The sequence below is a fragment of the Amborella trichopoda genome, chromosome 8, assembly GCF_054954075.1.
Source record: "Amborella trichopoda isolate Santa Cruz 75 chromosome 8, AtrichopodaSantaCruz75HAP2 v2.0, whole genome shotgun sequence".
NCBI lineage: Eukaryota > Viridiplantae > Streptophyta > Magnoliopsida > Amborellales > Amborellaceae > Amborella > Amborella trichopoda.
The window spans coordinates 12,919,395-12,943,718 of NC_142343.1; the positions used below are offsets into that span (position 1 = coordinate 12,919,395).

Genomic DNA, 24,324 nt, shown 5'->3' on the forward strand with positions numbered 1-24,324 from the left:
TTCTTATTTTGCGCGAAAATTGACAAAAAAATGTTGTATTTTTGCATTCATTAACTAAATCTGTCATACGTTTTCAAGGGGCTTTCTTTCATACTTGACGGCCTATGTGTGCTAGTCGTTAAAGTTGACCATTTGAATGTATAAGATGAGATCTCTACATTGATGCATTTTTCATCAGTTTCTTCATTTTTATATGTTTTATTGTAATCCTGTCCATTGGATTCTTAACGGTATATTGGATATGTCTCAAAAAAAATAAAATATTGGATGTCTTTGAGTCTTTAGATTTTATATTTGATCGTGGATGCTGACTTGCTAGATAGCTGATATCTATTCATTTCAATTTAGTTTTTGTCTGTTATGAACACCATCTATTTATATCAATTTAGTTTTTGTTTGTTATGAGCACCATCTATTTATATCAACTTAACAATCCAGGAGGTTATCAAACATAGAAACCCTAAACTTCTTTAACATTCCTGTAGATTATCAAACACAGAAACCCATAACTTCTTACTATAACTTCTTTCTTCCCCAGCAAACAGTTCATGATGTAACTGCCAGTTATCAAACAAACCCTTAGGGTTAACTCTTTTCTAAACCCTAATTTGGATGAGAGATGAAGAGAGAGAAGGCTTGAGTGGGGCGTGCCCCCCTTTGGTTGCTTAGAAAGAGAGAGAGAGAGAGATAAGGAGATTTTAAATAGAACCCCCACAGCTAGTATGTATACACAAGAGGCTAGGGTTTCTAGGGTTAGGGTTTTGCCATCATCATGAGGTTTATTCTTGACCTTTGATCATGGAGACCTATAGGGTGAAGAGATCTCAACCATTCATTCCCTAAAGTAGCCAAATATTTTTTTATAGAGAAAGTAATCAATCAATCAAAATTAATTTCTTACACATTCCTATTTTAAAATCAATCACAATCAATTTTTTATACCATCCTATTTAAAATCAATCACAATTAATTTCTTACACCTTCTTATTTTGAAATCAATCAAAATCTCTACACAAAAAGGTTTTCTAAAATATCAAGCCAACATATGGCATAATTGCCATCTTTTAATTTAGGAAAGTATGGAGGAGGTGGATGGCCATGTGGGCCTCACACCCCCACAATATGGTGGGCCCAATGAACCCAATGGGCCCCCAATACCTTAAACATAATTTTCAGATAAAATAATTTTTATAAAGCCTCCAAATATTTTATTTTTCTTTCTGATTAAAATAAATCCAGGAAATTGATTTTACTCTATTTAAAAAGTCATATTTCAATAAAATAAAATACCTAGAGAGCTCTAAAAATTCATTTTAATTATCTTTAAAATAATTAAAACATATCTAAGAAAGTTTGATGGGAATTGGATCCGACAGTTCTCCTTAGCTGCAATTTTTCGTTAGTCTTGTTGTTGGATGAATATTTAATATATCAGTTTTACTTTTTCCATGGATGCCTTATTTGGAATTTTGATGAGGCACGTGTGTTCCTCGAGGTAATTTGGTTTTATTATGCTTTGCTGGAGTGTTCATGTGTTTTTTTCTGTTATAGCTTGGTTGTCCATTTTGAGTTATTTCCTCATGAATCTCGTTAGGCTTTGTAATCAATTTTTTCTTCTTCTAATAAAGAATATCGATTCCTTGTTAAGATTGGCCATTATATATTTAAGTTTTTCATTTATGTTTTGAGATGGTGTGTTGGATTAGCTTGCATCTGGGATTGAATTTTTACATAATATATCATATTTATGACAGCTGGAAATACATGTCCCATTGGCAAATGTGACGTGCAATTTTATATATGTGCAATGTCTGATTTACAATCTGTGATTCTGATTTACCCTCACAGAAACAAGTCATGCAAGGGTTGGGTGATATTGAACTGTCTTTGGAGCTAGCACTTGGTATTTTCCATGGGCAGGGCAATAAATTGCAACGAAGGAAAAAGGTTATCTGCAACTCCATTATATCTATGACAACAGTGGTTTTGTAATGATTCATTCTTCCCCAAGTTTGTTGTAGGTCTGATGCTATTAAAGTTTAATACCTGTTTTTAACCTTGTTAAATTTGATATTGTTTTGCAGGCTCTTTTTGTGATATCTCGGGCTCTTGAGGAAAATCCTACGTGTGTGCCTCTATGGATTGTTTATCTGCACTTGTACTACAAGAAGGAAAAGTCTATTGGGAAGGATGATATGTTTCTTCAAGCGGTATGCTGCCATTACGTCCTCTTATTTTCTTGGATGCATAATGAATCTTGAGGCAAACTTTAAAGTAAATAATGTTTGTTATGTTGTAAGGTATTAAATAATGTTTCTGATGTTTCTTTGCTTTGTTCATTCATTCATATTAGGATCAATTTTGTTTCACCTTTCTTTACTATATCACAGACAACACTTAAAAATCTATGGCAAAGTATTAAATAATGTTTCTGATGTTATTTTGTTTTGTTCATTCATTGATATTAGGATCAATTTTGTTTCATCTTTCTTTACTAAATCACAGACAGCACTTAAAAAAATCTATGGTAAGGTATTAAATACCCATAGGAGATGAACTATTCAACATTTTACCCATTTGCAGTCATTCCAACTCATAATCATGTGTATTTTGATAGGTATTTTGAAATTAAATCCAAAGACATGGGTTGAATGTTATCGTTGATCTCTTGTGGCTATTTGGATAAATTTCCCAGAAATCTGTTTTTGTATCTACAGTAGCCAATTGCCAAATGTTCAATGTTGTTGTGGTATTAAAGCATCTTGTGGTGTCTTTTCGAAGAAGCTTGATGCGAAGGAAGGTGGGAAATTAAATTATCCTTTGGCAAGAAAAAAATCAGCAACAAATAGCAAAAAAATTATGGCTGTAAATTAAGCCAAGTGGAAGAAGCAGCTCTTTTTCTCTATCATAAAAATATTCTTCACACAAAAGAATACAATGTCCTATTTCTTCTTACCTCATTTAAGTAAAATCCAAAATAATAATAAAAGAAATAAATATTACCTAAAGTTGTGCCTCTTCTCTTCCACATGGTCTCTCTCTCTCTCTCTCTCTCATTTATCTTTACTTCTTACCCTGTTTTAACCATCAAATGCTCGTCTCTCTCTTCTTAACCACCTATTGTTTCTCCCTCTTTCTCCATCTCCTGAACTCTGGGCCTCTAATCTAATCCCCTTGGAAGTTAGGGAAAAAAAAACTATGAAATGAAGAAAGAAAAGACCCATGTTGAACCTATCCCTCTTTCCTGAAACTTACAATCCGAACTAATTAAATCACATAGATCTCATGCTACTCGTGATAAGTCAAAAGTTGACCACTTTGCCCCATGACACTAAATTAAAACCCAATTAATTCCCTCCACTAAAAATTCCCAAAAATTAACCCTAATAAAACTAATAAGTCCAAACCCCTACACTAGAATTTCTCCAAGATCACTTTCAGCCTAAGTCTTGAACACCTCAGACGTGTTTTACATCATCCTCCCCAAGTTGGAAAAAACTCGGCCTTGCGTTTTCGTTGTATCATCATCGTCCTCCCATAGGTGATGGTGAAGCCCTAATAATCCACACAATTTTCTTTGTAGGGCATGAGGCTGAACATAGGGGGTGCGTCTATTATGGTTTATACACTTAGCATATTTGGTGGGGAATGTTGAGTTTTGTGGCCTCTAAAGGCCTAGAGAGCTTGTAAAAATGATACTTTATAGTGGAATATGCACTTCAGTGGGAGTGTTTGTTGATTGACAATGGGTTGGGTAGTTTATGCCCTGGTTATGTCCAAAACCCTTACCCCTGTGAATGTGGCATTATCGAGAAGGGCTTACAATGGGCCATCCCTTGTTGAGGTTCGAGAGATGCCTATGTGTGGTTTTAGGCCCGTAAGAGTAAGGGACAAAATCTCAACAAACTTTCGCACAGTACAGATTTCAACTTACCCTCTATTTTTGTGCCTTTAATAGGCCTATTCTTTCCCGCAATTGCAATGGCTTCTTTATTTCTTCATGTTAAAAAAAAACAAGATTGTCTAGGGGCCAAATCTCATTAATTTATCTGTACACATGACAATCACATTACAGGGAATCGGCCCTATAGAGGGACACATGTACATGTGCATAGAGAGACTTGCTCTTAAAGGGGGAGACTGAAATCCACATTCCAGGATCATGGTTCTACTTATTGACTTTGATGAGCCAATCATTAACCCCTGCATTGAGACTATGGGTCATGGGTGTTTGTTGGGTTGGATGAGAAAACAACAATGAATCCTAGTTATTGGGTCAAGTGAAGTGCTCTTATTGTTGCAAATTTTGACCCATTGGTACCAATTCATTTCTAAATATTTTATTTTTGGTATTAGAAATGTTTTTTTGATTTTCAATTTTTTTTCAGAATTTTAAAAATTTATTTTTGTTATAAAATCCTTCAAAAGGGCATTTTCAAAATTTTCTAAAATTTGGAACGGCAAACATGGGGCTCAGGATCTAGCTCCACATGTGTGCCATCCATGGATGGGATGTGGGCCATTGTGGGGACCACTTAATCTCTCTTGGGTGGCATGCCCCCTTTCTTTTGTTTATGTGACATCGCTTTTTTTATTAAAGATTGGTTTAATTAAGAGTTTGATATTACCAAAACTGTAATTATTTTGACTTTGTACAGATTTTGGAAAGATATTTGGAACGTTTTGGATTGGTTACAAATAGGAGTTGGACTTGGCTCAAATTATAAAGGGATAAGGTTTCTGATTTCTACCCAAAATCATAATGGCTGCTTTGTAGGATTGATTACTTAGATTTAATCTCGCTCACCCCATGAATTTCCTAATATAAGGCATACTTGAAGGAATCCCATTCCAAGTGGGAGAAAGATTTTCTTCTATATAAAGCTATTTGAATCTCTCTCTCAAATTATGACACCTCTCTCTCTCGCCACAACATATCTCTCGCTCTCTCTCTCATGCCCAAGATAAGTCTCTCCCATATTTCTTTTTGGCACACAAGTATTATTCTTGGCATGCTATCCTCACTTCTTTTCTTGTGATGACACCTAAAGAGAAAGGAAAATAGGTGGTGGCACGTGAAACCTTAGGGTTAGGGTTTGCTATTTTTGAAGAAAGAAGAGGTATGTGAAGCCTAGAGTAAAATTAATTTCAGGTTGAACGCTAATTTGTTCCTATTGGGTTTCTACAAACCCTAGTTGAGTTTTTGACATCTCTAAAGCCCAAGATTAAAAGGTATTTGGCTGAAAAGCTTCTCCATCTTGGAAATTTCAGCAAGACGTAAAGAATTCCAAGTACGCCATTGGGCAGGGGAATCGGGTGTGGGGTGTAACAAGTCTTGTGGGTTGCCTCTAGGCATCATCTTGTAAGTCTTCCCCGTTGATTTAATAATTTTTTTCAGTCATTTTATATTTTTTTTGTGAATTTCTAGGAACATATTTTGTACTTAAAATTATAGTGGAAGATTGGTTATTGCTCCGGGATGGTGTTATTTGTTTTGGAATAAAAGAAAAGGATAATTTTTTAATTTACTTTTTTGAGTTCCACATAGCGACAACTTTCAGGGAACACATTGTTGCCCAAGAGATCAAAATCGAATGCCCGTGCTAAAATAGGGACACTTTCATAACAATCCAACTTCTAGGTTCAAAGGGAAAGAATCACACCCATTCCTTCGATAACCATGCATGCAAAGGTCAGAGTATCTTCCTAATGCATGGTAAGAACTTTGCATGGTAAGAACTATCTCATCTGATTCAAAACTTGCTTTAGGTGTCAAGTTCAGCGTGAGAGCATGAGTTTCCTTAGCATGCTCTAGCTTGCAGAGTGGGTTCACACATTCAGACCCAAAGCATTGAATTCGCAAACAAAATTTCAACACCAAGTTCATTTCAAAGAGTCCCAATTGAGATCACCTCAGTCTTGCCAATTTTCAAAAGAGCACCCAACACAGAATGCAGTAAAGAATCCCCTACAGATTCATATGAACAAAGCGCCACTTAACACCTACCCTATGAACTCGAACACTGAAGACTAGCATTTGTGAATCCAAGCACAAGTATAAACTAATGATAGTAGGAGGAACAAAACAGTTTGGTTTTAAACCATGGAAAAGTATGAGAGGAAAGGGCTTCAGGTTGCTTTGGTTCATACCTTTTCTGAAATATCCAGTTAACTCTGTAGAAAGGAGATTGCGAACTTGACAACAACATGATCAGAATTTAGTGGCCACAGAAAGATCACCATCGACTTATATCTTCAGTAGGCACGTAACTGCCTCCATAATCTCCTTGGCTCCATGATATCACTCCAATGCATCAACTCCATCAAATGCCATGGGAAACCCAAGGACCTCTATCTCTCCATCGCAATGTGACCTGTTGTTAAATTGTGCCCATTCAACAAGACCAAAGACTAGAGTGCTCTTGAGTTGTATTCCTCTTGGATGCTGTATCAAACACATTTTGTTGATGCTGAAGATTGCCACATCTATGACATATGGGCACTATATCATTGGTCACTGGCACAAAATCATCTTTAGGGATGTTAGGTTGAGCCATTTGGTCTACCCAGGACTGTTTTTATCTTGCATAACTTTGTGGAATTGGGATGGGTATTGGGTTTCTTTGGTTTAGGTTTTGGGGGAAGAAGAGAGGGAATAGAGCTGGTTGGTTCATCAAAACAGAGTACCAAAGTACCCTTTTCCCATGCACTAGTGAACATAACATCCACTATTTGGTGAGTGTTCCCTATGTTAACCCACTAGCTGAGATCCCAAAGGGAATTATCATCAACTCCTTGGTGTGCATATCCCATGGCATACTAGGATAAGACATTTAGAGGGACGATTACTACCACCATCACCAACATCGTTTCCCTCTTCAAAACTTAGTCTCTCTTGTTCAAACTCCAACCATTCGTTAGAAGTTGAACTTTTCACAAAATCCAACTCTTTGCCCAGGGCCTCTTCAAAGATCGGAGGAGAATCCGAATCTTTGACTTGGTGATTTTTTGAACCATTTGACGGGAATATAATTTCTCTATGGTTGGTCTTGGACAGAGTTCCATAAAATTTAGGGAAGTCAATTTTAATATCTGAATCAGACTCTCTTCGCTTAGATCTTCGTATACCACATGCTGATCTCGTAATTCCTCATTGCTTGTGCCCCTATGCCGGTGATCTTGGTCTTGGGGTGGTCAGCTGTCCAACCCTTTATCAAATTCATGCTCTCATCAATGCCGTCAAGCAACAACCCAACTTGGTGATGGGACACATCATCAGCCCTTTCCCACAAGTCATGCTAATCTCCATGAAAACCCTCATGGTTCAGATCTAACCTAGTAGATCTATTATCATTATGGGCACACTTGTCGATCTTGCTCGCGCAGCAGCTGTGCAACCATCTCCATCAAGTTGTTGATTTTCTTGCACACGCGGATCAGATTGGCATTCCTACGGTCACGACCTCCACGACCAGTTATCATTACCGAACGATGCAAAAGGAAGGTGGGAAATTAAATCCACTCTGTTTTTGATCCTCTAACAAGAAAAAAATCGGCAACAAAAAAGGAGAAAAAATATAGCTGTAAATGACGCCAAGCGGAAGAAGAAGCTCTTTTCTTCTTTCATAAAAATATCCTTCACACAAAAAAAATACCAAGTCCTGTTTTTAATTGGGACATCCCACTCTTTAAATACAATCCAAAATAATAATGAAGAAATAAAAAATTAATTAAAGTTATCCCCTTTTCTCTTCCACATGCTTTTTTTCTCATTTATCTTTACTTCTTGCCCACGTCAACCACCACACCCCATCTCTCTCTTCTTATCCCACCTAGTGTTTCTCCCTTTTTCTCTCCATCTCGCAAACTCTAGGCCTTCCATCTTAATCCCCTTGTAGGTTAAGAAAAAAAGACAAAAAAGACATGAAATGAAGGAAAGAAAAGACCCCCATCCAACCTATCCCTCTTTGCTAAAACCTTGGAACAATCCCAAGTAACTAAATCACATAGATCTCATGCTAATCGTGATAAATAAGAAGTTGACCACATTGTCCCATGACATTAAATTACAACCCAATCTAATCCCTACACTAAAAATCCCAAGAGTCCAGAAAATAAATAAATAAGTCCAAACCCACACTAGAATTTCTCCAAATAACTTTCGGCCTAATTCTTGAACACCTTGGACGCGATACATCAGAGCCTTTTGACTCTTTTAGTTGATGTTTTTCTTAACTTCAATTGCTTGTGGTTTTGTAGGCTCTTGATGGAAGCTTAAGATGAACCTATGAACACCTTGGACGCGATTTACATCAGAGCCTTTTGACTCTTTTAGTTGATGTTTTTCTTAACTTCAATTGCTTGTATTTTTGTAGGCTCTTGATGGAAGTTTAAGATGAACCTATAAGGTGTGAAATCTCTAATATTTATTTAGTGAGTTCCATGTACCTCAAGGGAAGAGATCCTAAGCCTTAGAATCAATTGTTTCTCTGGCTGGCATCTCACTTTGGTTAAAATAAGAGGTGTTCTGTGGAACATCATGTTGAATAAAATGCAATCTATTATATCAAGACTTCATATTCTAAAATGCACAACACCACACAGAAAACTTCAAAAACATGTTTGCATAGAAACATTCATTTGGGTGTAAGGCTCACTTTGTCAAATGTCCCATGTGGTTTTTTTGTGATGGGACCATCTCCTTACAACACTGAGTAGCGAACTCCCCTGCTTAGAGGGCACAAATAGAGCCCCTGTGGTCGCTGTAGAGAGGCTTCCTGGAACCGATGCCCCTTTATTGTCCTGTTTATCTTTTCCTTTTTCTTTCTTTCTTTCTTTATTTTTTATAGTATTCTTTCCCTTGCTTCTTATGTCTTTCCATTTGTTTTATTTTTTATTTTTTCTGTGTCTTTGTTTTCATTCATGTATTGCTTGATGTATATGTTTTCCTCACTTATCAGTGCAATATTGTTTAAAAAATGGTGGCGCTTTTTCGCTTCTTTTCTCTCTGGACAGGAGCGCTAATGGGCAAGTGTTATACAAATTGCTTGCATCCACTCCTTTTGCAGCGGTGTTTGTAGAATTGGACTCAGGCCTAAAGCCGGTCAGTGGCCAGTCCGAATAATTGGGTCAGGCTCTCTACAAGACTTGTCCAAGTCTTTAAAAAAATAAAATGGAGACCTCTAGAACTTGTGTGTCTCAACCGATTCCCAAGGTTTTTCACTTGGACCTGGCACCCTACTGGATCTGAATAACTCGGCTGTATCTGGACTCAGCTACTTTTGTAACTTTGTTTTGCCTGCTTTGGATGTGCCTTGCCATGCCTTTTATTCTAATTGCGTGTCGTAATATTTTGTGACTGTGACACCTTATTTTTAATACTTTTAAAGTGAAAGAGATGATTAATAGTCCCTGAATTTGATTTTTTGAACTTTGTCTATTTTCACAGGTCCGGCATTGCAAAAGTTCTTATGAGCTTTGGTTACTGTTCATTAACAGCAGGCCACAAATTCTTGAACAGATCCATGCTTACAATACTGCGCTGTCAGCATTGTGCCATGCATCAAATTCTAATGAGGAGGACAGTGCCATAAGTGCCTGCATTTTGGACTTATTTCTAAGGATGCTACATTTATCCTACATGTCAGGGGACATCAAAAGGGCCATATCCATAGTATTTGAACCTCTATGTACTGAAACACACACAGAGGACACTATTGAGTTATCTCTATCATACATTTCATCATGCCTGACAATATATGATAGATGCATCTTGTGGGTTTCTTCAGCTTACTTGGCAGTCTATGGTAAACTTCCCGGAACCATTGTAGAGAGGTTTGAGTTCAAGCAGGAACTGCCATTTGGGTTAGAATGGCCTTCTATTGAATTGGCAAAAGAAGAGAAACATCGTGTTTTGGAGTTGATGGATGCAGCTGTAGATGATCTCCACTCAATCAAAACATCGCAGTCTCCACAAGAATCTCTTGTTTCCACCCATGCATTGTGTGTTAGCCATGTGAGGTGCATGGCTGCTCTTGAAGGCTTGGACATGGCCCTCCCTTTGGTAGAGAAATACAAGAAAATGTACCCAGCCTGCATTGAACTTGTCCTAATATCAGCCCACCTTCATAGAGACTGTCTAAGTAATTATGATTTTGAAGCATTTGAAGAATCACTGAATAACTGGCCAAAGGAGAGCCATGGTGTTCAGCGCATCTGGCACCAGTATGCCAGTTATGTCCTAGAAACCAAAGGGGTGGGTTTTGCAGAAAAATTGATGAATCGCTGGTTTCAATCCCATGATAGCTTGAATGCTTGTGAGCAAGGAATTTGTCCTGATAGTCGTTCCTTTCACCCTACATCAAACAAGTGCATTTTTGGGTTGCTTAATCTGGCTACATACAAGCTCTTGAAAAAGGATTGGGCCGAAGCTCAAGCAACAGTGGACAAAGCTTTGAAGTTATCTTGTGGAGAGGACTTCAAACACTGTTTGAAAGAGCATGCCTCATTGAACAATCATGGGAAGCCTAATGATGAGATCCTTGGCCTTCTATCAAGGTATTTGAGGGATGCACGAGTTCTCCCAGTTCCCGAGCCCCTATCAAGGGGCTTCCTGGTAAATACTAGAAGGCCCAGGCTTCGACAGGTAATTAAAAATATACTGGGTCCGGTTCCCCCTGACTTTTCATTACTTAATTCCATTCTTGAAGTATGGTATGGGCCATCACTCTTACCTGAATCACTTGGAATGAAGGGTTTAGTTGATTTCGTGGAAGTTCTAATGGATATTGTGCCTTCTAACTATAAGCTTGCTCTCATGGTGTGTAAGTTTGTATCTCGGAGCTACAACCCAGTTGATGTTGCCTCGACTTCTGCTATGTTTTGGGCTTGCTCTACTCTGGTCAACTCCTTAGTCCCAGCTTGTCCTTTGGCCACAGAGAGATCATGGGTAGAAACTGCAGAGCTTTTGGGTGTTTTGGAAATGGAGAGCCTTTCTGAGAGGTTTCATAGGTTGGCCATCTCTGTTTATCCTTTTTCTCTCACCTTGTGGAAATCTTACTTAACCCTGTGCAAGACTGCTGCTATTGGAAATGCTGATGCCATCATAGAAGCAGCAAAAGAAAGAGGCATAACATTAACCAATGATATTATACTTGGGATCTAATTGCATTTCTGATTGGATAGTTACAGAATGAGTCTGTAGTTTTGTAAATATAAAATGATGATGTGGTTCTATCCGATGAAGCATATTCCACCACTTTTGGAAGCATAGAATGATTACACTGGTCCATGGTTCCCTTTTCTCTCCCTCTTAGTGTTTGAATGGGAAGATAGTTTTTGTGGGGCCTCGGCCTGATCATGTAGGGTTTTATGTAAAGACTCAACTGAAAGGCTATCAATTCACTGACTGATTGGTTAGTGGGCCTGTTCTTTCTTGCTATGTAATTACATATCTTCAAGAGCTGATTTGTGCAGTGTTTTTTGTATACTCCTTGCCATTCTATGTAGAGTTTTGGAAGAGCTCCCTGAATAAAGTCAGAGGGATTGTTAACCCTCTCTTGAAATCAAACATTGGAGTGCTTGTTAAGGCACATCAAATACGGAATATATATGCAATATGTGAGATCTTTTAAGTAAGGAAATTGATAGTTATATTTGTTTCTTTATTCTTATCTGTGCTGTTCAATGCTTCAATATGAACATTTTGTCATCTAGGATTTTGGAACATCATCCAGTATCCCATCCAAGCAATCAGTTGGTTTATATTCATATGCTGATTGAAGACTGACTGCTTATTAATATGTGCATATATTCATTCGTAACTTGGTATCAAAAGTTATGAAACTAGGAGGCTTGATACAAATATTCACTATTGTTCCTTTGAAGTTGATATGCATATTTTGTGAGCAGCTAAATTTGTGCTCTGTATTTTTTATTGTCGGTGTGTATGCATGCCTATGTGTGCAAGCATGTAGGAATGTTCTTGTGTGCAGTGTGCACTAGCTTTCTGATTATTTGTGATATGTTGGATCGTTAGCAGTCATGATAATCTTCTAAATGTGCAGATTCAATGAGCATGGTAGGAACATATTCGAGCCTCTTTGGGAGAGTGGCTACTCTAACTGTTACAAATGCTTGCGGCCCTGGTCCCTTCGCTTGCCTATGGAGCAGTCTTATCATCAATGATAAGGACATCTATCATCCTACCTGAAGGAAATCCTCTTTTTAGTTGTCGGCAGTATTTATCTAATCGTCTCAAAAACAACACTAATCATCTCAACAAGCCTAGTTTTAACAAATTAGCTGGTTACCATAACACTTTGTCCACTTAACCCCACTCCCATTTAATATTAGAACCCCAAGCCTAGGTGTTAGTGTTCACGCGCCTAACATTCTTCTAGTGAAGTCTCCCAATGAAGTAAGTTGATCTCCTCAAGCAGACTTTCTTCCATCTGCCTCAACTAGCTATTTTAGCTTTGCACCTTTATATTTGTTCATCCTATCTGTAAGTTTCCCTTGTTCTCTCGTCATTCCAATATTACATCACCGTCTCCCTCACTATGTTAGATTAATATTTAGAAATTTAGACTAGTGTGAACAGCAAGAACGAAAGGCTTCCCACAAGTCGGGAGCTCTACATTCTTTTTTTTTTTCGTTTCTGAATATCAACCTTTAACATCCTCATGAAAATATGTACGTGTGTACGATTTTCACGGACTGAATCAGTCCCCATGTTATGTCACTATTTGCTTCAAGGATGAACAAGAAGTTCCTTGAGGCACGAAATTTGAACTAACCAAATTGCTTTGGAGATCCCTTCTTGTGCCAACATATTGGTGTTGGTATTTGACTCTATCTATACATATGTGAAATTCATATCTGTGATGATGATGAAGAAGATAAGACCCCGAAATTGGAAGTGGGTCATAGAATTACAAGGGAAAGAGTTATAAATATTGGCAGAAATGTAAGGTATAGAAGGCCTCTCCCTAAGGGGCTAATGGATGCTTTTTGTATTCTTAATCTTGAAAAAGTTGTGGTAGAGGATAGGAGGAAAGAAACAAAACAAATCCTGCTTGAAAATAGATAAAAGAAAGAAGAGGAACACAAGGTTTATAAATATATTACAAAGTGGTTTTATCAAGCCAATTGTCCTTTCAATACCATGTGCCTTGAAAGCATCAAAGTTATGGTCGAGACAATTCAGCAATTTAGCCTAGGAGTCAAACCTCTTTCATTCCATGAACTCAAGGATTCTCTTTTGAAGAATGCCGTGAAGGATGGGAAAAAACAGTAACCTTTTTTTTGAGCACTCATAAAGAAGAGAGGGAAAAGCATGGGGTGATAATCATGTGAGCGGAGTTTCGATGGAAAATCTCGGACATTTATAAATATGTTGCTCAATTGTTCTTTAGGCACTCTTTTTATGAAATCTATTTATTAATCAGACAAATCATAGGATGTGACTTGTGTGGGCTGATGGATGAATTTGTGAATTTTGTGCGGGAAGAGATGATGCGCTTTGTGGCCTTCAAAAGCCTTGAAGAGCATAAAAACTCATGTTACAGTGGTGAGGTGTGGTCCACATGGGACCAATGGCATATTTGTGGTGCCAGTTGACTCACCCAAGTTCGGTGGTTTAGGCCCGAGAGTAGAGTCTAAACCTCTTTCACCTAAGCATGAGGCACACCAATAGAGGGTTTGTAGGGTGATCCTTGATTCAGGTAGGAAAGATTCCTATGGTGCTTTTGGCTAGGAAGTGGCCAGGTTCTTATGTGCGGTACTTATAATGGCAAGGACCAGTTCCTCAAAATTACCACTGCATGGCATTTTATACAACGACATCTATGGGAAGCCACCATTGAGGGTAATGCATGAATATGTGTTGAAGGGAGGACCCCCTGTGCTATTGTGATAATGTGCATATCCCCATGCAGGACATGGCTTGTCCATAGGGGAGAACTTATAACCCACACTATACTCATGTTCCTGCTATTTATTGGCCAACTTTGATGGACCAATCATGAGTTTTGACTGTGATAATTTGTTAATTTGATTGGTACGAGAAAATAATACGAAGACCATGTGAACTAGCATAGGTGGAGTGCCATAGTAAATTCACATATTCTTGACTTGATAGATTCAATTACCTTATGATTATGTTTATTTGTCTCTTAGATGATTTTTTGATTATAAAAGAACTTTTCAACATGTATTATTTATTTTTGGGTGTGGTTTGTATAAGGCTGATGCTCTAAACAATCTAAGTAAGGCACGTTCAAATAGTATCAAAAGGTATTGTTCTAGTCTTAACAATCTTTGTAATGGTCTGAAAATTTATTTTTGTATCCAATTATAAAATTTAGTGCTTAAAAAATAATGACCATTTTTTCTCATGTCCATACATCTTGAGGTTGATAGTCAATTTGAAGATTTTTTAGCATCAAAACAACCTCATCTAGGGAATTTTTAAGGGCCTCACCCTTATATAATTTTTTGTTCTTTACTTTTTATTTTGCCTCACATATTTTTAAATCAAAGTGAATGTTTTTTCGGCATTAAAAAATACATAGGCATCTTCAAATACCAAAAATGGAATTTAAAAATTCTTTGGGGCTTGAAAAAATATCTGGTGTCCACGTGGGACCTAGTGGCCAAGGGCTGACGTTGGGGCTTGCCCATATTGTGTGGGGCATGGGTCCCATTGAGGCTCCAAAGGCAACGCGCCCCTCTTTCCTTATTTCCTATATTTCAAAATTAAATATTATGTGATATTCTAGGAGTTCTTAGAACCTTCTAACTTTCCTATTTTTGAATTACAAGAGAATGGGTTAAGAAAACTAAAGTATAATGATTATAAACCCTTCTCTTTAATCATAATGATTAATTTAGAGAATGAAGGGTTAAGATTAAAAGGCTCTCTTCACCTAATAAATCACCTTAGATCAACAGTCGGCATCCCAAATAAGATGGCAAACCTTGATATCACTACTTCACTATAAATAAGAGGTCATACCCCCTTTTAGAAGATTAAATTAGTATCTTCGCTCTCCAAATCCATAGAAGGGTGGCATGCATTCCCCTAGGGCAAAAGAAAAAAAGGGTGGCATGTCCCACCCAAAGAAGTCTAGGGTGGGTAGCCTGGCCTAGATCCATATTGCTTGTTCCTTTGTTATGCTCTCTTTTCCGAACTATTTACGAGTTTGCCATAACAGCTTCCCATCTTTAAGGGAATTCAACTTTGCTAATCCATGGACGGCCCAGATTAATTATGCCATTTGGGACTATTTTCTCCATCAAAATAGACTCATTTTTTGTGCCTTAAAAAGGGCTTTATTTATTTATTTAGAGAACCCTAATCTTACACTTCTAAACTATGGCTTTAGGCACAAAATCCCTAACATTTTCCTGCGACTTTCAGACCATATTTGGCAATGAGAAGGCCAAATAAACTTGAAGACCAAAAAGAGCAGAGGCTGGAGCCAGTCAACATTAGGGTTAGATTGCCTCCACCCCTTTCTGTCTTATTTATAGTTGTAACTTATGTACAAGTTATACCGATGCCCTTAAGTATGTTAAGGAAAGGAATCCCCTGTTAACCCACAAACAAGACATGCCAAAAGAAATAACCTGAATATATTATTTAAATTGAAGCCTTCTTTGATATCACCCCATTTCCATGGGACTAAAAAAATTGGTGTGTTGTGTCTGGCTCAGAAGTTAGGACCCTATCTTGTAACAGACTTGGCCTAGTTGGACCTTAGATCAGCGATGTTGGACTGTTGACTCAGGCTTAGGACCTAGTGAGCCTTGTTCCGGAACAAATTACAGGGAAAAAAACCTGCAGGCTTTTAATTTATGAGAAAAATATCGTTAAATGGTAATAAAACCCTCCAAACCGTATCCGTAATTACTTTGATCTAGTTTTAAATCATTGCTAAATACATTCAAAGGGCCTGTTTGGGTGCTTGTGTACGTGTCCCATTGGACAAGATGGTACAACACTTATCCAAGACAGAAACAATGGTGAGCTTTTTCTTAGGCATTATCTTGTTCATGGATACCTGTTGTTTTTTGGATTAAGCCCCTAAAAACCCTTGACCTTTTTAGGACTGGTTATATGGCTCCAAACTGTGCTTCAAGAGTCACGTGTCCCCTCCTGCCCTATCCAGTGGTTATCCAGGCTAGCAAACAGGCCCTAAATCTCCCTTCTGCAAATTTCAATCAGTTTCCGTTGGAAGAGGAGTTTGCTGGGCATTGTCGCTAATCCTCTTTTATCACCCACTCCCCCCTTTGAAAGAAGCCCCACTCCGCACCACTGTGGGGCCCCTCTCTGAATTGAGAGCGCTAGGTGAGAGGGAGTCCATTATTTAAGTGGGCTGTGCCCTCAATTGGGACCTCCATTCGAGGTATCACTTTACGAAAATAATGAGCAATGGCCCTAGGTATCACTAGTCCTGTATATGAAGCTAGTCTTATATCCCAATTTGGGGTGATGATCAAATGTGACTGAAACATGAATTTTTGCATGATAAGACAGGTGCATGACATTGTCAATGTGAATTGAGTGCTAGGTGAGTGGGAGTCCATTATTTAAGTGGGGGCGGTGCCCTCAATTGGGGCCTCCATTTAAGGTATCACTTAACCAAAATAATGAGCAATGGCCCTAGGTATCACTAGTCCTGTATACGAAGCTAGTTGGCCCTGATCTCCACTGTACATGTTTGCTATAGGGTTTGGTGTCCTACATGTTTTTATTGATCCAGGTTTCATGTGATCGTTGTCCAAAAGGCGCATAGTTTCAACAAGTGTTATTAGAACCAGAACAAGCCAGCCCATCCTCTCGTTTTGAGCCCAAACTGGATCTTAGACCAGTTTGTCCAGTAAACATAACATTTGGCCCTCGCCTCCACTCCCACCATTAACATATTTTAAAAAAGAAGCAGATTGTAGAAATTACATGAAGATTTCTATTTTTTTTTTAAAATTTATGTAAGAGTTTTGACAGGCGTTTGTCGGTCCAATTGGTTTAATGACCAGTCCAACCACTAATAAAATCATGCCAAGCAATTTTCGGGTTTGTTGCCAGATCCTATTCTACCCCACTATTCCAAATTCCGATTTTCAACTTCCAAATGCTGTACAATTGGGAATGGCTCTTGGTACTTTTTTTTTTTTTTTTCTTTCAACAAAACAAAACTTGATATGCCACATTATTTTAATAAAATGTCAATTAGAGCCCCCACCTGTGGGGAAGGATACAAATGCAAATGCAAATGCAACAACTTGCTATCCCCAACTGTTGTTACACACGACAACAGAGAATATACAGTAAAATTGTGTAGATATAAGGTCATATCCATATGTAGTCATCAAATGTGATGCTAAGTATGAGTCATTGACAATGTTTAATGTTCAATAAAAGTTTCTTGGACCTTGTGATTAACATTTCGTATTCACGTATGACAGCTAAAAAGTAATTGTAATCTTCTTGTACTAAAAGTAAAAATAATTTTACATATATAATCCCTTAACAGTATAGATAACATGAGAGAGCGAGATATTATGCACTAAGAAGAGAGAGAGAGAGAGCCATTTTACACTAACAGATGATGCATGAGACTGGGTGCTAAGGAGAGAGCCTAGCATCATTCTCCACCACCTTCTTTGGCTGCTCTGCCCCCATATGCTGAAGCCTACCTATCTGCTGTTGCACGACCAGCACCGACGATGACATGATCTCCACACTATTTGCTACCAGTGCTTCACCTAGTTGCCCCAACTCCCCATTCTCTGTTGCCTGCTCCTCCCATTCCGGCAGCATTCCTCCTGGAAATCTCCCTCTCCCCACCACCACCATGTCATAGCCACTGCTCCTCCCGAAACTCACCACTGCCTCCATTACATCATTGGCCCTCTCCATCACTCTTTCATCATAGGTTATCGAATCTCCCCTCTCTGCAATCTCCTCCATAAGCTCCTTTTCCATTGTGTTTGCTACATTTGGGTTCGAGATCTCACCACCACTTTTTGGCAGTATGAAGCTCACCACGGCGACCTTCACACGAGGGTGCTCAGCCATGCGAATGGCAAGCTCCAGTGCCTTGCGACAATCAGGACCACCAAGGAAGATAACACAGACACGGAGAACTAGGCTATTGGGGAACACCTGGTTGTCAGTGGCACCTCCGAGACCTCGGTTCACAAGCATTGCAATAGGACAGGGGGCCTCTTGGAGGACACGCTGGTTGACGGCACGGATGTCTGTGTCAGAGTGCTCAAGGGTGTAATCAAGGAGGATGAGGGACGCATGCTTTTTAGCTGCGACATTGCATATGTCTTGGTGCATAGAAATGAGTGAGGATATTGCAGTCATGGGACGCACACTAACCTTGGCGAGGTAAGGATGAGGGGGAAATGAGGGAGTGGAAAAATCAGAGCATTTGACAGAGGGGAGGCCATTGCGACGTGCGCGACGAATGAAGAGCATTGAAGATGGGCGTTCAGAGAGGGGGGTGAGGTGCATGAGATAGAGTTTGAGGGGTGTTTTGGGAGGGCCACGAATGGACTCAAAGAGAGTGAGGATACCCAAAGTTGAGCCGCGGTGGTGAAGGCAAGCGAGGAAATGGAGGTTGCGGGGGGTGGGGACAGAGAGGTGGAGGTGGTGACGATGGGGGTGGGAGGAGGGGTTGTAGAGGGCCATGACGATAGGCGTGGTGATGAAGGTGGAGAAGAGGGCCATCAGCACTAAGATGGCGAAAGTCTCTTCGTTCAGCACCTGTTACATTAAAATGAAAAATGAGACACCACAGAGAGATTGGAGTTATTGTAACATAGAGACTCCCGCATAAAACTCGTGCTTTTTTTTTTTGTGTCGTATGTTGATATGTGTCGCTCAAACATATACAGATATGTCACTTTTCCAAAACTTGGTGTCGTCTTTCAACTGATCCTCTTTCCATCGGGGCTACCTAGTTGGAGTTTTGGGCTTTTAGCTTGCATTGTTGACACATTAAGATGTGTTGTCAAACATTAGACGTTGCATCATCTTTTTTTCCATTAGCATTACCGGGTCTCTCATGGGGTTTAAGCCTCTCGACACTGCAAGAAATTAGCAACACGCTGCTTTTGATACCTTTTTGCTAAATTTATTTTTTTAATAGGTCTTAAATGAAGAATTGTTTTAAATTATAAAAATAAGAATATAAACAGAAAATTATTCTACAAAATAACGTTCTCTTATGTTTTTAGCGCATCTTTCATTTTCTCTCACGCCTCTTGAATTTTAATATCGAGTAAAAAGCCTATACTTTGATGGTTTATATGAGGCTCATAATTTTTGAGTCTTTTTATTTATCTTTTACCCTATGTTTAAGAGCCCACATGCAAGACAAGACAAAAAAAAAAAAAAATTGAAAATAAGATGGTACAAAAGTTGGATTTTTGAATTACAAGATATTTTTTATTTTATTTTATTTTTGTAAATATTTTGCATGGTTCGAGAGTTGGTCTTGGGAACCGCCTTTGTATTTTTGTGTTTTAGGCAATGGTTTAAAAAACGGATCGGTGACTTGGATCGGGCTTCCAAAAGACTGATCCGGATAGGCGAATCGGCGATCCGGATTGGGAATCGAGTGAATCGGTCAGAATAAAGCTTAAAAAAAATCAGAAAAAATTATTAAAATTCATTATAAATATTTTTTTTAGGAATTCAATAAGAAATGAGGGTACTCCATTAAGAATTTTTATGTTTTTGAATGAATATGCGAATATTGATATGTTCTTTCCCTGCATGAACCGCCATTCAGCATTTAATTTACATCACACAAAAGGATAAACATATAATTATCATGGAATAAGTATATCAACATACATAGACTACAATAAAGCATAAAATTAGTAACATATGATCTAAAAATAAAATGATAGACCATGTTATTGTTCTTCTTGGTCACACTGATGCCATTGATTGAATTCGTTTAACAATTCATTGATTCGATCTAAAAACGAATCATCGATATTAGCAAGCGTCTGACTATTCTCAAATCCCTGAATGTTAGTGTTTTGTTGTGTTCACAATCTAAAATCCCCGAAGATTGTCCGTCCTTCATGCTCACCTGCACTGTCGTGCTCATCCCTACACTGTTGCTGTTGGGACTCGATATGTGAATAATATGGCTGGGATAGGGTGGCCTCAGAATCATCATCTCTCTCATTTTCTCTTTGAATAATATGGATTAAAAAAAAAAAAAAACAAATTTTCAAAAAATCGATCATGGATTAAAAAAAAAAAATCACAAATTTTCAAAAAATTCTATCATGGATTACAAAAAATATTAGATCATGGATTAAAAAAAAAAATCACAAATTTTCAAAAAATTCTATCATGGATTACAAAAAAAAATTCGATCATGGATTAAAAAAAGAAAATCACAAATTTTCAAAAAATTCAATCATGGATTACAAAAAATTCGATCATGGATTACATAAAATTCGATCATAGATTACAAAAAAAAACAAACAAAAGAAAAACAAAAAATTCAATCGTGGATTACAAAAAAAGAAAAAAACAATTTGATCATGGATTACAAAAAATTCAATCATGGATTACAAAAAACTCTATCATGGGTTACAAAAAAAGCAAAAAAAAAAAATTCGATCATGGATTACAAAAAAAAAAACAAACATTTCGATCATGGATTACAAAAAAAAAACAAACATTTCGATCATGTATTACAAAACATTCGATCATGGATTACAAAAAATTCTATCATGGGTTACAAACAAAAAAAAAAAAAACAAAAAATTCGATCATGGATTACAAGAAAAAAAAACAAACATTTCGATCATGGATTACAAAAAATTCGATCATGGATTACAAAAAAATTCTATCATGGGTTACAAAAAAAAAAAAAAACAAAAAATTCGATCATGGATTACAAAAAAAAAAAAACAATTCGATCATGGATTACAAAAAAATCGATCAAGTATTACAAAAAAATCTATCATGGATTACAAAAAAAAAAAAAAAAAAAAAAAAAAAAAAAAAAAAAAAAAAAAAAAAATTCCTTATGGGACTCGCCGATTACGTACAGTGAATCGGCGAGTCACTGTACAGAATCGTCCGGTTCTCTCTAGAACCGGACGATTCCCGTTTTTTCCGTCGATTCGATCCGTCCATGGTGATTCTCGAGTCGAACCGGGCGAGTCGGCGTTTTTTTAAACACTGGTTTTAGGTCATTCTAAAGGTGGACTTGAATCCGCTATAAATTATCCTTGAAATATAGAACATTTTTAATTTATGAATATTATTTTGAATCCATACGTATAACCCCTAATTTTGATTACTCATTTCAATTTATTCTTGACGACTCCCACCTCCTCCGAATGGCACCTAAACCTCCTCCGAATCAAAGAATGGCATCTAAGCTGAGAGAAGTAATAAGAATCCAAAGGGTATACTTTTCACCAACGTTGATGCTTCGAGAAGTAATAAGAATCCAAAGGTATACTTTTGACCTACGTTGATGCTTCCAATTTTGACTCAACAATAGAATAAAATCCATCCTAGTCTAGTTAGTAAAAAAACAATGTAAAATAATTATGAACCACCAAATAAATAATTGGAGAAGTATATGAAAATGCTGTTTATTTTTTTGTACGAAGAGATCACAAACGCTCTTTGTCTAGGACAATTTAAATTGGATGGTTGTAAAAATGCTATTGATTAGGCTTAAAATTCAAAAATAATTCTTAAACCTTTTACACATCCCAAAGCATTTAATTTGAGATCTAATGATTAGACGTGATTGTGACCCATATAACAAAAGATAAATTTTTATAGTATACAATCAGAGATAGTTTGCATCTACTGAGCTACACATATTTCACATAAGATGATTATTGATAATTGTGATATCTTTATACCAAAAATAAATAATCATATTTTTTAAATAATTAAAATAAAACTTACTTTCAAATAGTATCGAAAAATATGGTTTCAATACTGAAAATCTAATATTTGTGATAGCCTTAAAATATAATTTCATCTTTAGTTATAAATTTTAAAGCTTCACAAATAGTATAGATCAAGCAAATCTATGAAAGCCTGAAAATTTTGAAAATTCACAGTAAAAAAATGTATTACAAAGTGCATTATTTTCAAAACTTAAAATCCAATTTGTTTTCTCATGTCCATGCATGTCTATATGAGGATATTTGAGGATCAAAACAACAAGTTCGAGTGAAAATTTTGAGGTGGCTCTAATTTGATTGTGTAGATCCTCGGCTCGGTATAAACATTTTGCTTTAATCAACGTATGTATGGTATGAATCTTTCTCTCACAAGGTGTCCTGGGGGGGGGGGTTCGAGAGAGAGAGTGAGTGCCTGACCTTTCTCTCCCTGCCAATGTTCAAGACAATGAGCTCCACCAGACCCTTGGTGTTCATAAGAAACCCCAACGTGAGTGCTTCCTGCGCCGGTACCCTGTGTATGACCGCCGCTACAAACGTCCCGGCCACCTTCCCGGCACACCCTGTAACAATCACCAGCCCTAACATCCCCCATGACCGCGCCCCGCTTATGCTCCCGACATTCGTCTTAAGGCCGCTTGACGCGAAGTAGAGCGGCAACAAGAGCCCCGCCACGAAGTCTTCCACCCTCTCCACCAGCATCCTTGCCAAAGCCCCCTCCCTAGGGATACAAATCCCAAACACAAATGCCCCGAATATGGCATGGATCCCGAGGAGGTCGGTTGCGAGCCCCGCGGTCATCACACCCACTAGCACGGCACAGACATGGAGCTCACTGACTGGGGCACCTTCGGGGGTTTGGCTCGAGGCACGGGACATGAGTGGGCGCACGATCAGAAGCATCGCAGCTACAAATGCTGCCCCACCAAGGAGCACCCACAGTGAGGACAGTAGGTTAGAGGAGTGGTGGGAGAGGTCTGTGTTATTACGGCTAGAGAGGGCGGTGGCGAGGGCAAGGAGGACCCAGGCAGCAAGGTCATTGAGGGCGGCAGCGGCCATTGCGGTCTCACCCAGGTTGGTGGTGAGGAGCTTCAGCTCTGCCAGGATTCGAGCAAGGACAGGAAATGCAGTGACAGATAGAGACACACCCATGAATACCAAGAACGCAGTATAACCAGCAGAAGTGTGTGGATTAAGAACTGTGCGGAACGGAAGGGCGATGAGGGCGCCACAGGCGAAGGGGAGAGAAATACCGGCAGCAGCAATAGTAAAGACTCGGCAGCCACCTTTGTGGACGGAGGACAGATCAAGCTCGAGACCCACAAGGAAGAGGAAGAATATGAGGCCGATGCCTGCGACAGTCTCCAAGGTGGGGGTGCTCCAGATGGGGAAGACACGGTTGAGGTACACCTTGTTTCGACCGAGTGCCGAGGGGCCGAGGAGGATGCCGCCCTGAGACAGAGAGAGGGGTTGTTACCTTCCATTCGGCATGTACATCGAGAGAGAGAGAGAGAGAGAGAGAGAGAGAGAGAGAGAGAGAGAGAGTACGGCGATTTCGGCTACAACGCTGGGCTGGCGGAGCGGCTTGATGAGGAAGGCGAGGGAGCGGGAGACGAGAAGGACGAGGGTGGTCTGGACGATGAGGAGAGGAAGAGCAAAGTCTAATGGATTGTCCCCCTGCCATACCCCATTTGATGACGTCCTCAACCCATGACTACAGCTACTGCTACTGCTACTACTGTTCCCAACCGCCATTGCCTCTCTCTTTCTCTCTCTCCTCCCAAATAAGCTTGCTGGAGGTTTCTCCTTATATATATGCCTCTCTGGTTTGGGCTCTGTCCGGATCCCCCTCTTGTGGTCCTCGATTTCCTAAGAATAAAGCCATGCTATTCCTAATTCCATGCTATTCCTAATTCGAGCACGAGGACGCACTCACACGCACTCTCTCTCTCTCACCTCCCCTTTTGTTGGAATCTGCTCCCCTCTTGGGGTGTGCTGGTCTCTCACTCTCTTATCGGTACAGCGCTTCCGCATTCTCTTCATTATTATTATTATTTTTATGTGCGATTGGGAAACTTTTTCAAAAGTAAAAGAATTTTCTGTTGTTATTAGATGCGGGAATTTTTCTTTGTGATTACTCGCATCATTATTATCATTATTTTTTATTTTTTTATTTATTTATATTTTGTTAATTGATGAGTTAATTTTGATGTGAAAAAACTCCAACATTTAACTATACCGAGAGTTCTTTTATATAGACATACTTTGGAAATTTTTTTTTTGTGCGTACCAAACATGCCCCTTGAAAGACCTGTGTACTTGCAAGAGAGCATTGTGAGAGTGAGGGTTGAG

The 24,324-nt window shown here is 38.6% G+C and overlaps 2 protein-coding genes across 8 annotated transcripts in view; one reads left to right on the forward strand and one right to left on the reverse strand.

Annotated features, from left to right (window-relative positions):
- The window catches only part of LOC18435951 (zinc finger C3H1 domain protein), a 47,669-nt gene extending 36,027 nt beyond the window's left edge, over positions 1-11,642 (forward strand). For 2 of the 5 annotated variants that reach the window (XM_006845978.4, XM_088874628.1), the window contains 3 exons: positions 1,849-1,947; positions 2,085-2,210; positions 9,449-11,642. In XM_006845978.4, coding sequence (XP_006846041.1) covers positions 1,849-1,947; positions 2,085-2,210; positions 9,449-11,164 — 1,941 coding nt within the window. In that variant the 3' untranslated portion in view covers positions 11,165-11,642. Of the gene's footprint in view, positions 1-1,848; positions 1,948-2,084; positions 2,211-5,271; positions 5,363-9,015; positions 9,129-9,448 lie in introns of all 5 variants that reach the window. The other 3 variants (XR_016061401.1, XM_088874629.1, XR_016061402.1) reach the window with 3 other exon arrangements.
- Positions 11,643-17,407: 5,765 nt separating this feature from the next.
- LOC18435995 (cation/H(+) antiporter 20) lies at positions 17,408-23,754 on the reverse strand. 3 transcript variants are annotated; one of them, XM_011625855.3, is made up of 3 exons: positions 23,521-23,754; positions 22,393-23,424; positions 17,408-18,778 (listed from the first exon to the last, which is right to left on the reverse strand). In XM_011625855.3, the coding sequence occupies exons 1-3, from the start codon at positions 23,725-23,727 to the stop codon at positions 17,630-17,632; spliced, it is 2,388 nt and encodes a 795-aa protein (XP_011624157.1). In that variant the 5' UTR covers positions 23,728-23,754; the 3' UTR covers positions 17,408-17,629. The 3 variants fall into 3 exon arrangements, with proteins under 3 accessions (XP_011624157.1, XP_088730756.1, XP_088730757.1); XM_088874630.1 differs by lacking the exon at positions 17,408-18,778 and adding an exon at positions 19,830-20,148; XM_088874631.1 differs by lacking the exon at positions 17,408-18,778 and adding an exon at positions 20,123-20,221.
- Positions 23,755-24,324: the final 570 nt, after the last annotated feature.

What these genes read in the sequence shown, in the direction of transcription:
- LOC18435995 (XM_011625855.3), bottom strand. Translation starts at nt 23,727, where the DNA reads ATGGCGGTTGGGAACAGTAGTAGCAGTAGCAGTAGCTGTAGTCATGGG. An exon ending in GCGTTGTAGCCGAAATCGCC is followed by an intron (nt 23,425 to 23,520) that starts GTACTCTCTCTC and finishes TCTCTGTCTCAG; the next exon opens with GGCGGCATCCTCCTCGGCCC. An exon ending in ACATTGGCAGGGAGAGAAAG is followed by an intron (nt 18,779 to 22,392) that starts GTCAGGCACTCA and finishes TTAATGTAACAG; the next exon opens with GTGCTGAACGAAGAGACTTT.